The sequence below is a fragment of the Prionailurus bengalensis genome, chromosome B1, assembly GCF_016509475.1.
Source record: "Prionailurus bengalensis isolate Pbe53 chromosome B1, Fcat_Pben_1.1_paternal_pri, whole genome shotgun sequence".
Classification (NCBI taxonomy): Eukaryota; Metazoa; Chordata; class Mammalia; order Carnivora; family Felidae; genus Prionailurus; species Prionailurus bengalensis.
The window spans coordinates 114,734,108-114,747,372 of NC_057344.1; the positions used below are offsets into that span (position 1 = coordinate 114,734,108).

At 37.9% G+C, this 13,265-nt stretch overlaps 1 protein-coding gene across 15 annotated transcripts in view; it reads left to right on the forward strand.

Annotated features, from left to right (window-relative positions):
- Positions 1–13,265, forward strand: part of COL25A1 (collagen type XXV alpha 1 chain) — a 469,374-nt gene that overhangs the window by 339,105 nt on the left and 117,004 nt on the right. For 11 of the 15 annotated variants that reach the window (XM_043570764.1, XM_043570726.1, XM_043570736.1 and 8 more), the window contains 3 exons: positions 9,211–9,282; positions 10,018–10,125; positions 12,470–12,505. In XM_043570764.1, the coding sequence (XP_043426699.1) occupies positions 9,211–9,282; positions 10,018–10,125; positions 12,470–12,505 (216 nt within the window). Of the gene's footprint in view, positions 1–8,381; positions 8,442–9,210; positions 9,283–10,017; positions 10,126–12,469; positions 12,506–13,265 lie in introns of all 15 variants that reach the window. The other 4 variants (XM_043570811.1, XM_043570744.1, XM_043570848.1 and 1 more) reach the window with 1 other exon arrangement.

The window sequence follows — 13,265 nt, forward strand, 5'->3', positions numbered from 1 at the left end:
TAATATTACTCATACATCACATATTGTTTGACACTCTTAGAGAGGCCTGAGGCACCCTGTAATCAAACCATCAATTTCTTCAGCAAAACACATGCACACTAAGAAGAAATATTAGTGATCATAAGTAACCTCACATATGTTCAAATAAGGTTTTGATACCAGAGGAGTTTGCTGCAAACTTAGAAAACCTTTAGTTAAACTTATAAAGAAATGTTATTTTCAGGGACTTTGGATTTTGAAATTGCAGATAAATGATCATGAACTATATTTTGATTTTTAACCTTTTCTTCATAGTTTTGCCAGGATTGTCTTCCTCAAACCTGCATATGCCATGGCACTTTCATTATGTAAATATTTCTGTGGCTTTCCACTACTTCCCCCTTTGAGCTTCTTGGAAGACCTTGCACATCTATACTCTGTCAACCATTCCAGCTCTTCCCTAAAAAAGTATGTGCTTTCCCCCCAACCAAACTCAACTTATTTCCCACCTCTTTGCTTACTGGATGTCAGACTGAAATACCTTCTTCCCTAAGCCCAAGTCCATACCCCACCTCAAATACCATTGTCCTATCCATCCTTCCTCCCCTGGCTCAAGTCCCATCTTTTAGGAGCCTTACTCCATTTCCCAACCACAATGTGCTTAAATAGCCTACGGCCTGCCCCTCTAATTACAGCACTAATTTAGCATATTTTCCACTTAAATTGGTATTCTTATGATAGCCTCCATTCTTCACTAGATTTAACCCCCCACAGCTTTTCTCACTGTAATTGGCATGTAGAATGTACTTAAGAGGCATTTATTCTAGGAAGGAATGGATATTTAGTTAATCTCTCTCTCATTCTCATCAATCTGACCTCCCACAGGAATCCTATACCCGATAGCCATTACCATTGCTTTTATCTTAACCTTGCCCAAATAGAGAATGGTGCCTACATCTCAAGGGAATACCTAAAATAGGACCCAATCTTTGTATTCCAAGTGTAGATTCAGTATTTCTTCGGTAAAGGAAAATACATTTTTCTCCTTGGTTTTAGTATTCACCTTGATGATACTATCAGGAAGGGAAGGTATCAGTGCCCTTTAAGAGTAGCCAGGCACCACGGGTCTGTATGCCCCCACATTCTGCAGGTCTCAACTTAAATACCACTTTTTGGGGGCAGTCCTGCCAGACTAGCTGACCTTGTTAGGTCATTTTCTTTGTACTCTCATAGTTTTTGTTTTGTTAACAGTCATCCTATTCACTTTTGGGGTGTGATTTTCAATCCAAAAACTCAAGTGAGTAAAAAATAATGACTTCATTTTCCATCACAGTTTGATTTCTGAATCTGATGTGATTTCTGAAACTGAATCCTCCATTCTTCTCAGCTGACAAAAAACAAAACATCACTTTTCTTGGGATGTCCACACTTTCCTCCCCCTTTTGGACTGATTCACACTTCTGAAGTCTTATAGTATCAAAAGATTTGGAGTGGAAATTGAGAGGTACCTGGTCTTTGGCCATCAGTTCAAGTTTGCTGCTGAGAGGCAGCGTGGCTTGACTGACCTGCATGGCCCTTCACATGTAGTGTGTTGTTGCTGCATCTATAGGGCATGGGAAAATTTCTGCTACTTCTGTGCCATGGTTAATGCAAGGGAATGTTTTGCAAGGTCGCGCATGGTCTCTTGCATCTAGACATGTCATGTGGCTTTTTTGTTTGAGGTGTTGTTGTTTTCTGAAACTGCTGCTGGAAGCAGGGCTTAGGCTCTCCCTCTGCTCTTGGGGACCACAGACCTATTTCCTCTGTTCCAGTTTGGGGCAGTGTCTTTCTAGATATTTTCAGTTTCTAGAAATGTTGGTAGACAGGTTGTGTTTTCCACCCTGCCTCCTTATACCTCTTCTGAGGCAATAGCAGATGGCCAACTAAGAACCTGACTGAGGGACAAAGGAATTGGAAAAAATATGAGAAAAAGAATATATATATATATATATATATATATATATATATATATATGATCTCCCAGCCACATTTGTAATTGCATATTTAACATCTGCCTTTCTTGGTTATATTCTAAGTTCCCTGAAGCCTGGGATATGGCTTTCTAATCTCAATGTCCAAATATTGCCTTGTTTCTAGTAGGATCTTATTAAATTCTCCTTGATAAACGAATGAATAAATGGGAATGAAATTCAGAGACTATGAAGGATGTATGGAAAGTATGATGGCTAAGGCATAGATGATGGCCAGGGTGTGAGTCTTGGATCTTCTATTTACAGTTAAGTGGGCAAAACCTCTTCATGCCTCAAATTCCTCATCTGTCAAATAGTTGTTATGGGAATTAAAACAGCTAACGTTTATAAAGCTCTTACAATAATACCTAGCACATAGTACATATCATGTGAATGGCGACCACTGTCATCATTACCATTGTCATCATTATTTATTATCTTTATTATGAAGAAACCCTAAAACAGGACTGTTCTCTTGATGTTCTCTTAAAGAGAATAGCTCCAATTCAATGATAGCACAGTTTATATAAATAAAACTGACACAATTTTACTTTGTTTTCTCCCAGACTCTGAAGCTGTTTACCACCCTCCCCCCCCCCCCCCCCCCCTTATCCTGTGTCTCTGCTTCTCTGATTGCCTCAGGGTAGGGCAAAGCTTCTTCAGGAATCTTACCTTTATTCACGGGGTCTCATCTTCTGTGGCTCTTTCTTAGCCATATATCTTTAGGAAACATTATAACACCCCCTGGAATCCTTATTAGATTGTACATAACAAATGGAGCCTTTTTCAGTACGTGTGGCATAGGAAGTTTTTCCTATACTTTACACTTGCCAGTGTTGGAGGGTATCTGCCATTTTTCTGCTTATTCACGGATCTTTTACAGTACAGTTTACTTAGCATTTTAGTGGCAGTAGTATTTAATGACATTTGCCAATGTAGGGACTGTATTGTTCTCTTTCTCTTCTAAATAATTTTCAAATTCACATGTATCATTTACATATAAAAAGATAATTTTTGGAGTGACTAGGGTTAACACAATAGGATGGAACTTAGAATATCTATTAAAAAGAAAAATAGGGGCGCCTGGGTGGCTCAGTCGGTTAAGCGTCTGACTTCGGCTCAGGTCATGATCTCTCAGTCTGTGAGTTCGAGCCCCGCGTCGGGCTCTGTGCTGACCGCTTAGAGCCTGGAGCCTGTTTCAGATTCTGTGTCTCCCTCTCTCTGACCCTCCCCTGTTCATGCTCTGTCTCTGTCTCAAAAATAAATAAACATTAAAAAAAAATTAAAAAAAAAAAGAAAAATTAACTTTTTGAATCAACATCATATTCAGCCCAGAAAGCTAGTTCTTCCCCATAATTAATATTTCTATAAGCCAATCCTTTTCAGTCCGTTAGAAATTCTGATTTTATCAGGCCCATGGCATTTGACTATTCAAAGGATTCCATTGCTATTTAGCTTCATGTAGTTAATTTTTCTATTAAGACAGATTTTACCATCTACTGCAGAATGAAATGATTTAGCAGCAAATTCCTTTCTCTTAATTTCTTTTCTTTGCCTATTTTGTTTTCTAACAGTTCCTGCTGTTAAACTCAAGTTATTCTTTTACCTAAATATTTCTGCATCCTATACAATGTTTTCCCATCTGGTCTTTCTTAGCTAGAAATCATTTTATCAATGTCTCGGAATATTCATCTTTATTTATGCTGCACACATACCTACTGTAATGGTTGTGTTGTTATGCATGATATATTGGGGGCTAACAGAATCATGATACTATTTACATTATGGAGAAACTCAGGGATTTTCATTTCTTAGCATAACACATATTTTTTCTTCCAATATGATTTGCTATTGGGGGTCCACCTTTATAATTAAAATAATAGTTTAATTTTTCCTCTGTACCTCTACAATCTCAGTTATACTCCCCTGTGCATATCAGTGAGCATCACTGTCAGTGGCATTGCCCATTGTTAGTTTCTAGATTACCTCTACGTGCAACAGTGAGTGGAGGAATTCAGTTCATGTGCATTTATACAACACAACGGATGATGCAGTTTTCATTAATGAGTCATTCTGAGTCATTTGCCTGTGTAGAAATTTGTGAGGTGAGTTAGTGTTTCTCCTGCTTTTACAACCACATTTTATTATGTCTCTTTGTGGTTGCCTCTTCCTCTGCTCATCCCTAAAATCGAAGTCTTTCCAAGAGCTGTTTTCTAGGTCTGTTCTCTCTCCAACCTCTCTACATGACTTCAGGCAGCCCTATGACTTGTCATTCTCACTTCTCTCCTGACGATTTTATATGCATATCTAGCTGCCATGCCTTGGCTGTTCTTAGATGCCTCAAATTCAACAAGTCCCTAGCTGAATTCACCATCCATGAACACCTACCTGCCCAGAAAACCCATTCATTACTAGTGTTTCCTCTATCATCCTCCAGCGTTCAGGCTAGACATGTAGGACCACTCACTGCTCCTCCTTCTCCCTTATGTTCTCAGCCAAACTGCAAGTGCTGCATATTCCACCTCCTTAATATCACTTGAAACTATGGATTTGTCCCTTCTCTGGTCCTAGGTTATCGTCTCTCAACTAGACTATTATAACATTTTCCTAAATGATATCTCTGTCTTTAGTTCTCTTGCTCTACCAACCCTCTTCCCCTCACTCGTGTGGCTTGGGAAGTTTCCCAGAGATCCTCAAACCTACCATCAGGCACACTTTTATTTACTCTGTGGCCCCTCTCCTTCCCCACCAAAACGGTCATCACTCCATATGATTACTGCTTGCTTATTTTTTCCTGTTTCCCCACTAGATGTTGACCCCTGTAAGCCTGGGGTCATGCTCACCATTCGATTCCCATGCCTAGGCAGTGAATACTGCATGGAAGACAGTCAATAAATACTTTTTAAATATTGGTGGTGTTAGTCAACTTCTAATATTCCAACTATAAAAGTAGAAAGAAATTAAAGACATATAAATTGCATGATGAGAAAGTCTGGAATTAAAAGTCCTGGATTAAATTCTTGGCTCTATAGTTGCCTTATTGAATACTTTTGACCGAACACAAAGTTTTCTCACTATAATGTAATCATATAACACCATTACTGAGTATACAATACACAATAGCATCTTGAATTATGGCTCTGTAAGTAGTTAGAAGCATCTCTTATGTAATATGTATTTGTTCAACATTTCTTTGGGGTAGGCTTGCCTCTTTGCTTCTAGAAGGTAATGAAGGAATATAGACTTTCTCCTAACATGGTGTCAAAACACTGGTCCAAGATAGTAACCTACTTCACAGGATGTCACAGGATTTAGTGTTTAATTAAGCAATTGTTTAGTTGCTTGAGTATGCTCTCAAGAGGAAAATGGGTTGAATATTTTACACTCTTATACATCCAATTTCTTAAAAATTCAAAATATTTGGGAGTGAAAATTGTACACATTATTTTAACATTTTAGCTTATTCCCGGACTCTTTCTCCATGTTTTTCTGGAGAGACAGTTTTTTCCCACACCCACTTGAACCATCTGTGTACCAGGCAAGTTTTCCAAGATGTAAAACCAAGTGAAATATGTCCATTCCATTTATTTAGAAAGGACTATGACTAATGATATCATGGAAAAAAATGGCGTAGTTAATGAAAAAGTGCACTCTGTGTGAATGGCCAGGGAGGACTAACTCTTATGGCCACGTAAAGCCATGACTTACAGATAAGTATTCACCACCAGTACTTTCCAAACTTATCCACCAAAGACCTCCTGTGGGAAGAAGAGGGTTAGTTCAGTATTACCTGTAATGTAGAGGTATCCCCTGTGAGATGAGGTTCTCTACCATGATCAAATGGTAAAAGTTTTAAAAATTTGTGCAAATTTTGCACTCTACCTCATAATATGACATTGCTTTACATAAAAATATTTAAAATTATTTAACATTTGTCAAACTTGACTCTTAAGGAAGATGTGCCATATTTATTATTGCCTTTACATAACCCCTATCCACTGCCTCCACCCCACCCCACCCTGGCATGTAGCCTTCAAGCATTACCACAGTTTTGAAGAGCACCAGGTCCTAGGAAATTGCAGCCTAAGCCATGGGATTTTTGTTAGAATTTAAGAGAATTCTTCCACATGTCCCTTTCTACTTTGTTACGTATAAACTTCTGAAATCCTTTTGCCTAGCTCATTAATAAAATCTTTACAATGTAGCATTTTCTACAGTTAAGATGATTGAGAAATATAAAATCAGCTTCCCCAAATAGAGATTTTTCTGTTTAGTGAAAAGGATCTATCTGAGATGAGAATTACCTATCCACTTCCCTCTTTAGATCTCGCTAACACTGGAAACCAAACTAAGAAGTTATGAAGCTTTCTGTGAGCATTTAGAAAATATGATCAAACAGCAAGCTGGTCATGTTCAGATATGAGTACAAGAAGTGACTTATTTATACATTCAAATTTCAAAACTTTTGTTAAGTCCTACCATGTGTGCTGTTAAAGGCTTTTAATTTTAAATTATTTTTGTTAGATAATCCTGTTCAAAGTGACATTATGATTTATCGCCACTAGTCAAGATTCTGATCCCTCATACACTTCTTGTTTGTATCTGTTTTTGTTCTTTGTTACATAAAGACGACGTTTATATATAAAATTCTGACTGTGTAATATAGGGCTAATGAGTCACAGATGGAAAGATGCTGGCACATTACCATCTAATAACATTTTAAACTCATATTCCATAGTAAAACAAAAGCAAATTGTACACATCTGTTTTCCAACTTGTAGCATTTCTGAATTTGGGTAGCATCTATGTTTCAAGGGCTTTTACTTAGGGAGAAGAAAAAAGAGGATACAGGTCACCTCAAAATTACCCAGACACTTAATAACCTTATCACAAAGGATTTGCTAAAACAGATAAGATGTCCTCTGCTTTTGCTTCCTGAGAAGTCCCAGCTCCAAAGAATGAAAGTCAAAGTCATTAGGGCTGAAGAGATGTCTTCATGCTGCAAACATAATTTTATTGGTTCTTTTAAAAAAAGAAAAGTAGGGGCGCCTGGGTGGCGCAGTCGGTTAAGCGTCCGACTTCAGCCAGGTCACGATCTCGCGGTCCGTGGGTTCGAGCCCTGCGTCAGGCTCTGGGCTGATGGCTCAGAGCCTGGAGCCTGTTTCCGATTCTGTGTCTCCCTCTCTCTCTGCCCCTCCCCCGTTCATGCTCTGTCTCTCTCTGTCCCAAAAATAAATAAACGTTGAAAAAAAAAAAGAAAGAAAAGTATATCCCAAATAAGGCGGAAATAAGGCAGAGGACTATGCCAAGACTAACAGAATTTCAAAAACTAGAAATGTATGGGCTTTTACTAAGGATATCCTCATAATAGATTTGGGCAGAAGAGGGGAAGGGCAGTGAGCAAGAAGGAGCGTCTGGGAAGCCTGCAGACACTTGAGTCCATGTAAGCTGTGGTTGCTGTTTATTTCATTTGCATGGTAAACATGTTCTGTGTGGAGAAAAAATGGAATAAAAGGCTGCAATATCTCATGTCGGAAAAGATACAGAACACAGGCCCAAGTTCTCTCTCAGACCTACCCAATTGATAGCACCTATGAAGACAGGTTAGTACAAGTTAGTGAAGTACAAGTCTCTAAAATATCTCTCCCCTGTTCTCCTTGGTTAAGGAATTCAAAACCACTTTTCTGCTTCAAGGGGTTGTGTGAACTGTCAAGTTCTTTTGGAAAAGTTACATGACAGAAGTGATTACTGCAGAGTGTGACCATAAATCCCTCTGACATGAAATACACATGTTGTAGGAGACAGATTTCTACCCACCATCTCTGCAGGAATTCCTGAAACAGGAAAGATCTGAGAATCATCATATGATTGGAGAGAGAAATTTTGATATGTGGGTGGTAAGACTATCTTTTGTGAGGCAAACTGCATTTATTCTGAGAAATACTTCTGATCAGACTGCAAAATTCTGTTCAGTATTGTCCAAAAAAAAAAAAAAAGAATTAATAGAATTAATACATGTATGTCCTGAGTTGTAAACAGAATATCCATGGAGGGAAATTACGGTGTTGCTTTCATAACAGTGTCTGCAGTTATCTCTATATTGTGCTAACATTTTGTATGTAAGATTCTAGAAGTGCTAAGAGTATATACACGGATCCCAGTGTAACTGCCACAAGAGAAGTTACAATGAGTTCTCAATCTGGCCTTTCCATTTAAGGAATGTGTTGCCTGGGAGCCTTGTGTGTCTGATTTCCTTTACAGTGTGTCAAACAAGACAAGACTTAGAGCTGGGACAGGGTGGCATTAGATACACGCTTGTTTTGTTTGTCCATTAGTAGAATGTCTGTGTGACGTTTTGTGTCGTGTTGTTTTGGTGCTGTCCCACGTCCATAGGGTCTGCCAGGCTTCCCCACAGTTGCTGCTCTGCACAGTAATCAGATCCTCACCGTCAAGGTTTGTGGTTGGCACCCATGCTGCTCAGTCAGAGCCCGCAATCAGCATAAGAGTGAGCGAGAACAGCTAAATTGGCTTGCCAAGTCCACTTGCTCTTTTCACCATATGCATTGAGTTACTGGATCCTTGGGACCTCGCCTACATCAGCGAGGTCAAATATCTATTGAGGAGAATCTTGAACAGAAAGAGAGAAGGATATTGAAGTTGAGCAAGGGTAATGAAGAGAAGCAGACGTGGCTATCTAGGACCGAGCCACACCTTGATGGTTTAATTTGCACGCATGCCAACACTCTGTGATGTTTTTCGGTTAAATGATCAGTTAAATGATCCTAAGTATTATGGACTTAGGGCATTTATAAAATGGCAGTCGTGTTCCTGCCACGTTATGCTGGTTGACAAGTCTGACGGAATTTGAACTGGTGCTTGGTCTCTAGACTCTCTGCTCAGAGGGCAGGATGTGGGTGATGGGAGCTTTCCTGCTTCTTTAACATACTACATGAAAGAGGCCTAACAGCCACAGTGGAATGATGGGATCCAAAAGATTCCTCCCTCACTAAAAATCTGTTCTTGCCATCCTATCTTAGGGTTATATTTCCTTCAAGAAGAGCCAGATAGTCTGATGTCAGACACAAGCACCAGTTCCATTTTGTTTAATGGTCATTATAAGCCTAATGTGAATATCTTTATTTCTTTCTTGGGGCCTTCTGATGTCTATTCTCCAACTCTCTCACCTCTGAACTTCAACCTTTGACCTCACCTGACTGATCAGATGGTGTTTCCTAAAATCAATCATGGGTTTCTCTCTGCTGATCAGCAGCTCATTAAACGCCGCCTCATTAAGGTAGTGCTTATTCTTGCTCAAGTCTGATTTCTTCTTTACATTCAGTGATTACTCCATTTACTGTTGCTTTACCATTCATCTCTCATGGGTGGGGGTGGGGTGGGGGTATTTATTTGGAAATATCCTAGAACAAAATTATGTCTCGTGAGCTGCATTTGTTTGAAATGTATATGAAAGTACCAAAGTAAAAAGGTGTAGAATGCCTAATTTTTTCTTAATTAAAAAAAAAAAAAAGCTTAAGTTATATCCAGTAATAGATCCAGTTTCCAAGCTCTCTGGCTTTGGTAATTTATAAATTATTATACAGTTTGACAAGAGTCTGTATGTTTAATTTTGTAGGTTATGAAAGAGTAAACACATTTGTCCAGCTACAAATGCAGTCATTTTATTAAACAAGGTGAATATAACTGATGCAGCATTGTCACGAATTAAGTTATGCAGAACTTTTCTAACAGCTCTGAATATCATGATAACATACACACTATTTCCAAGAGCTGTGAGTGCTGGTTCCTGAGCTGCTTTGATTTTAATAGCATCTACTCAGCTCACCCAGCATGAATATTTATTTGCTCCCTGCTGGCAGGCAAATTGCCTACAGGCTTCATGTTTCTGATTGTTCTGGTTCTTTTCATAGTGTAAATGTGGATTAGATAATACAAATTTAAAGTGTTGAAAAGAAGACCTGGATCTTTATCTTTCATGGTCACTGTTGGTCTGTTCGGTTCTCCATTGTAGGGTGACCAAGGGCAGGCTGGGCCTCCAGGACCTCCAGGCCCTCCCGGCCCAAGAGGACCTCCTGGGGACACAGGGAAAGATGGCCCTCGTGGAATGCCAGGAGTGCCTGTGAGTTGCATTTTGGATCCATTCGTTTTAAGGGTCAGCACTGGGATGGAATGGGAAAAGGAGGGGCCATGGGAGTAGGGGGTTGCAGGAAGTGGGGTGATAGGAAACTCCCCAAGCAGAGAGGGTGCTGCCAGCAGGATTCTTCTTTACCACTCAATCCACGGGGAACCCACATGAACCACAGAGAGACCTGGAGATGGAAACTAAACTGGCTTTCAGGTAAGGCTCAAGAAGTCCATGATTCCTGATCTCACTTGTGTCCTGACTACCCTAGAACACATGAATGTCTTTGGCTTACATGGGAGAATAGCTTGAAAATATAGGTGAGAGATTGGGAATTCTCCAAAGGATCAGTGATAGAGAAAATAAAGTCCCATATGACTTATGGAAGGCAAAGGAGGTAAATCTTTTTAATGTTTACTGCCTTGTAAATCATCGACCAAAAAAAAAAAAAAAAAGGAAGAAAGAAAAGAAAAAATGTTAATAAAACAGTAATATTAATGGTTAAAACATCAATAGGCATGGTTTGAATATCATTTGTCCTTATTAATAGAAATGATTTAAAAACAATCTCAATACTTAGATCTAAGTACTTAGTTACTAAGATTGATTAAGTGTCAATAATACAGTAGTATAGGACACTACATAAATGGTTTGATTCAGTAGACATAACCCAATAGTTTAAAGAAATATATGGCAAGGTTAAACATTTTTACATTTATATTATGGCTTTAGGACTTGAATTTCAAATTTATTGCTGAACTAATTAATCTATTTATCTATTGCTTTGACTTAAATTATTTTCCTGAGTGTTTTCATAGTACAAATCATGAAAACATTTATCCACAACGTAGAAAGTTTTTAAAACTGAAGACAACCAAAAAGAAAAAAAAATCAGCCATAGCAATTAATGTTTTGGTGTATTTCGTTTTTATATTCCTATGTTTATGTATTTTTTTAATAAGTGGTTCTCTTTGTAAGAATGTAGAGTACTTTATGACTTTTCTGAGACAGCTTTCTTGAAAGCCCTGTTTCCCTTTCTGAACATGGCTGTAAATTTGTCATATGAAATGTAAGATTGACTCCCAACCTATTATTTCCTGGTCTTTAGGACGGCTTTCACTGAACCATCAAAGGTAGTGATTCCATCCTGAAATTGTCTTCACAGTTCTCACCTTTTTTTGGAATGATATCCCAAAAGATAGAGAAAGCACACCTCTAGGGATAGTTAAAGCTCCCCAAAGAATTGCTGGTTGCTGACAAAGATACCTTGAGTGTTTCTTCCACTAAGAAGAGTAGTTGAAATCATTTTGATGGTACAAAATTAGATCATTGGATCTTGTATATTCCTCAAAGTATAGATTACTTTTAAGAAATAAGATAAAGGTAAGGTATGACAAACTGTAAATAATTGAAAAACTATGTCATCCTTTAAATTAACATAATTCATTCATCTGAGTAAGAAATAAGAGCTTTTTACACAAAGGTATGAGCAAGGTTTTTAATTCCACAAAGGTAAATTGAACTGGATGTATAGTCTCAGAGTTAATTTTTATATACGATGATAACCACTAGAAAAAGGTTTTACGAAAACAAACTGAAAGTACTCATTTTTAAAGTCCAACAACTTTTATATATATTGGATATGACAAGACTGGTTTTTCCAAAAAATATCTGTTGCCAATGACTATCAATATAATAATATGACCATAAAACATAATAAGGAATTTGGTAGGAATCTGAGTATTAGAAAACTATGATAGTGGTATGATATAGCACAAATTCTATGTATTTTAACATATGCTATTAATTTTAATAAAACATATCACTTCAGCCATCATTAATCCAGGAAAACAAATTCAAAATCAATCTCTGCACATTTTATTATTTAATGCCTGTACTAAGAGCAATTATCTCTCTATCCTATATATGGAAGTTCTGAGTTCTCATAAAGAGGCCAGATCATCATCTTTATGTCATCATGAACAGAACATAATAAATGTTACTGGAATTACAATTAAATATTTTTCTAGGACCCTTTATTGACTTACAGTATAACCATTCCTACTAGTTTTATTTAGAATACGTTCTTGGCATAATTCTTAAATCTATGCTGTAATCTAGACTCACTTTATTAAATCCTAAAATGTTTATAAAATGAATTTGAAGGAAGAACACTGGCTTTCTTTTCATTGCATTGTGTTTGCATTCCTCTATGTAGCCTGCAAAGTATATTTGACATTCATGCGTCCCTGTGGGTATTGTGAAAAAGAAAAAAAAAACAATTAAAATGGCTTTTTAATGTTTATAGCATTAATAAATATTATCACTGTTCTTTTTTAAGGGTGAACCAGGGAAACCAGGAGAACAAGGCTTGATGGCAAGTATCTTAATTTATTTTTCTATACCAAAAATAATGGAAGTCCAAATTATTCAAAAGTGTGGTCAAGATTATATGTAACAAATGTTATCATCATATGACCTATAAGGAAAAGAGTGAAAATTAGTAAAAATGGAAAAAAATGTGGCCTGTCTTTTATGAAGATCACAAAGCAGCACATCCACAGAACTGACCAAGAGGAAAAAGTAGGAGATTCCAGGTGGGAGGAATGACAGCAAGGAAGGTCAAAGGACAGAATATGCTTTGTTCAGCCGCTATAAAGGAAGATTAAGTTCAGGGATATGCCTATTAGCTTAAATAGGAATGAATTTTCAAAGGGTTCAGGTGTTGCTAATCATGAATTAGTATAGTGAAACTTCCACAGGGATTCAAGGAGTTTTTGTTGTTGAAGGGCTCCACCCAGAGAGAGAAACAGTTGTGCCTTCTTGATCCCTGTCATTAAAAAAGATTATGAAATGATTCCACATGGACTTACCCGGAGACATGCAGGTCCCGTTCTTCATGATTTGTTTAGCCTTTGCCAGGGAAAGAGTAATTGGAGCAGCTTGCTGAGCCTTGAAGAGTAGAATTCCTTCAACCTACCTCTCCCTGTCTCTTCCCTGCTATCTCTGGAGCCACCTTTCTGACCTATTTTATGACATGAGCAACATTGGGGAACACAGGTTGACATTCTAATAACCCAAATTCCAGAGGACAGCTATGTCTCACATTCGTCCTGGATGCAGTGATCACAATTGAC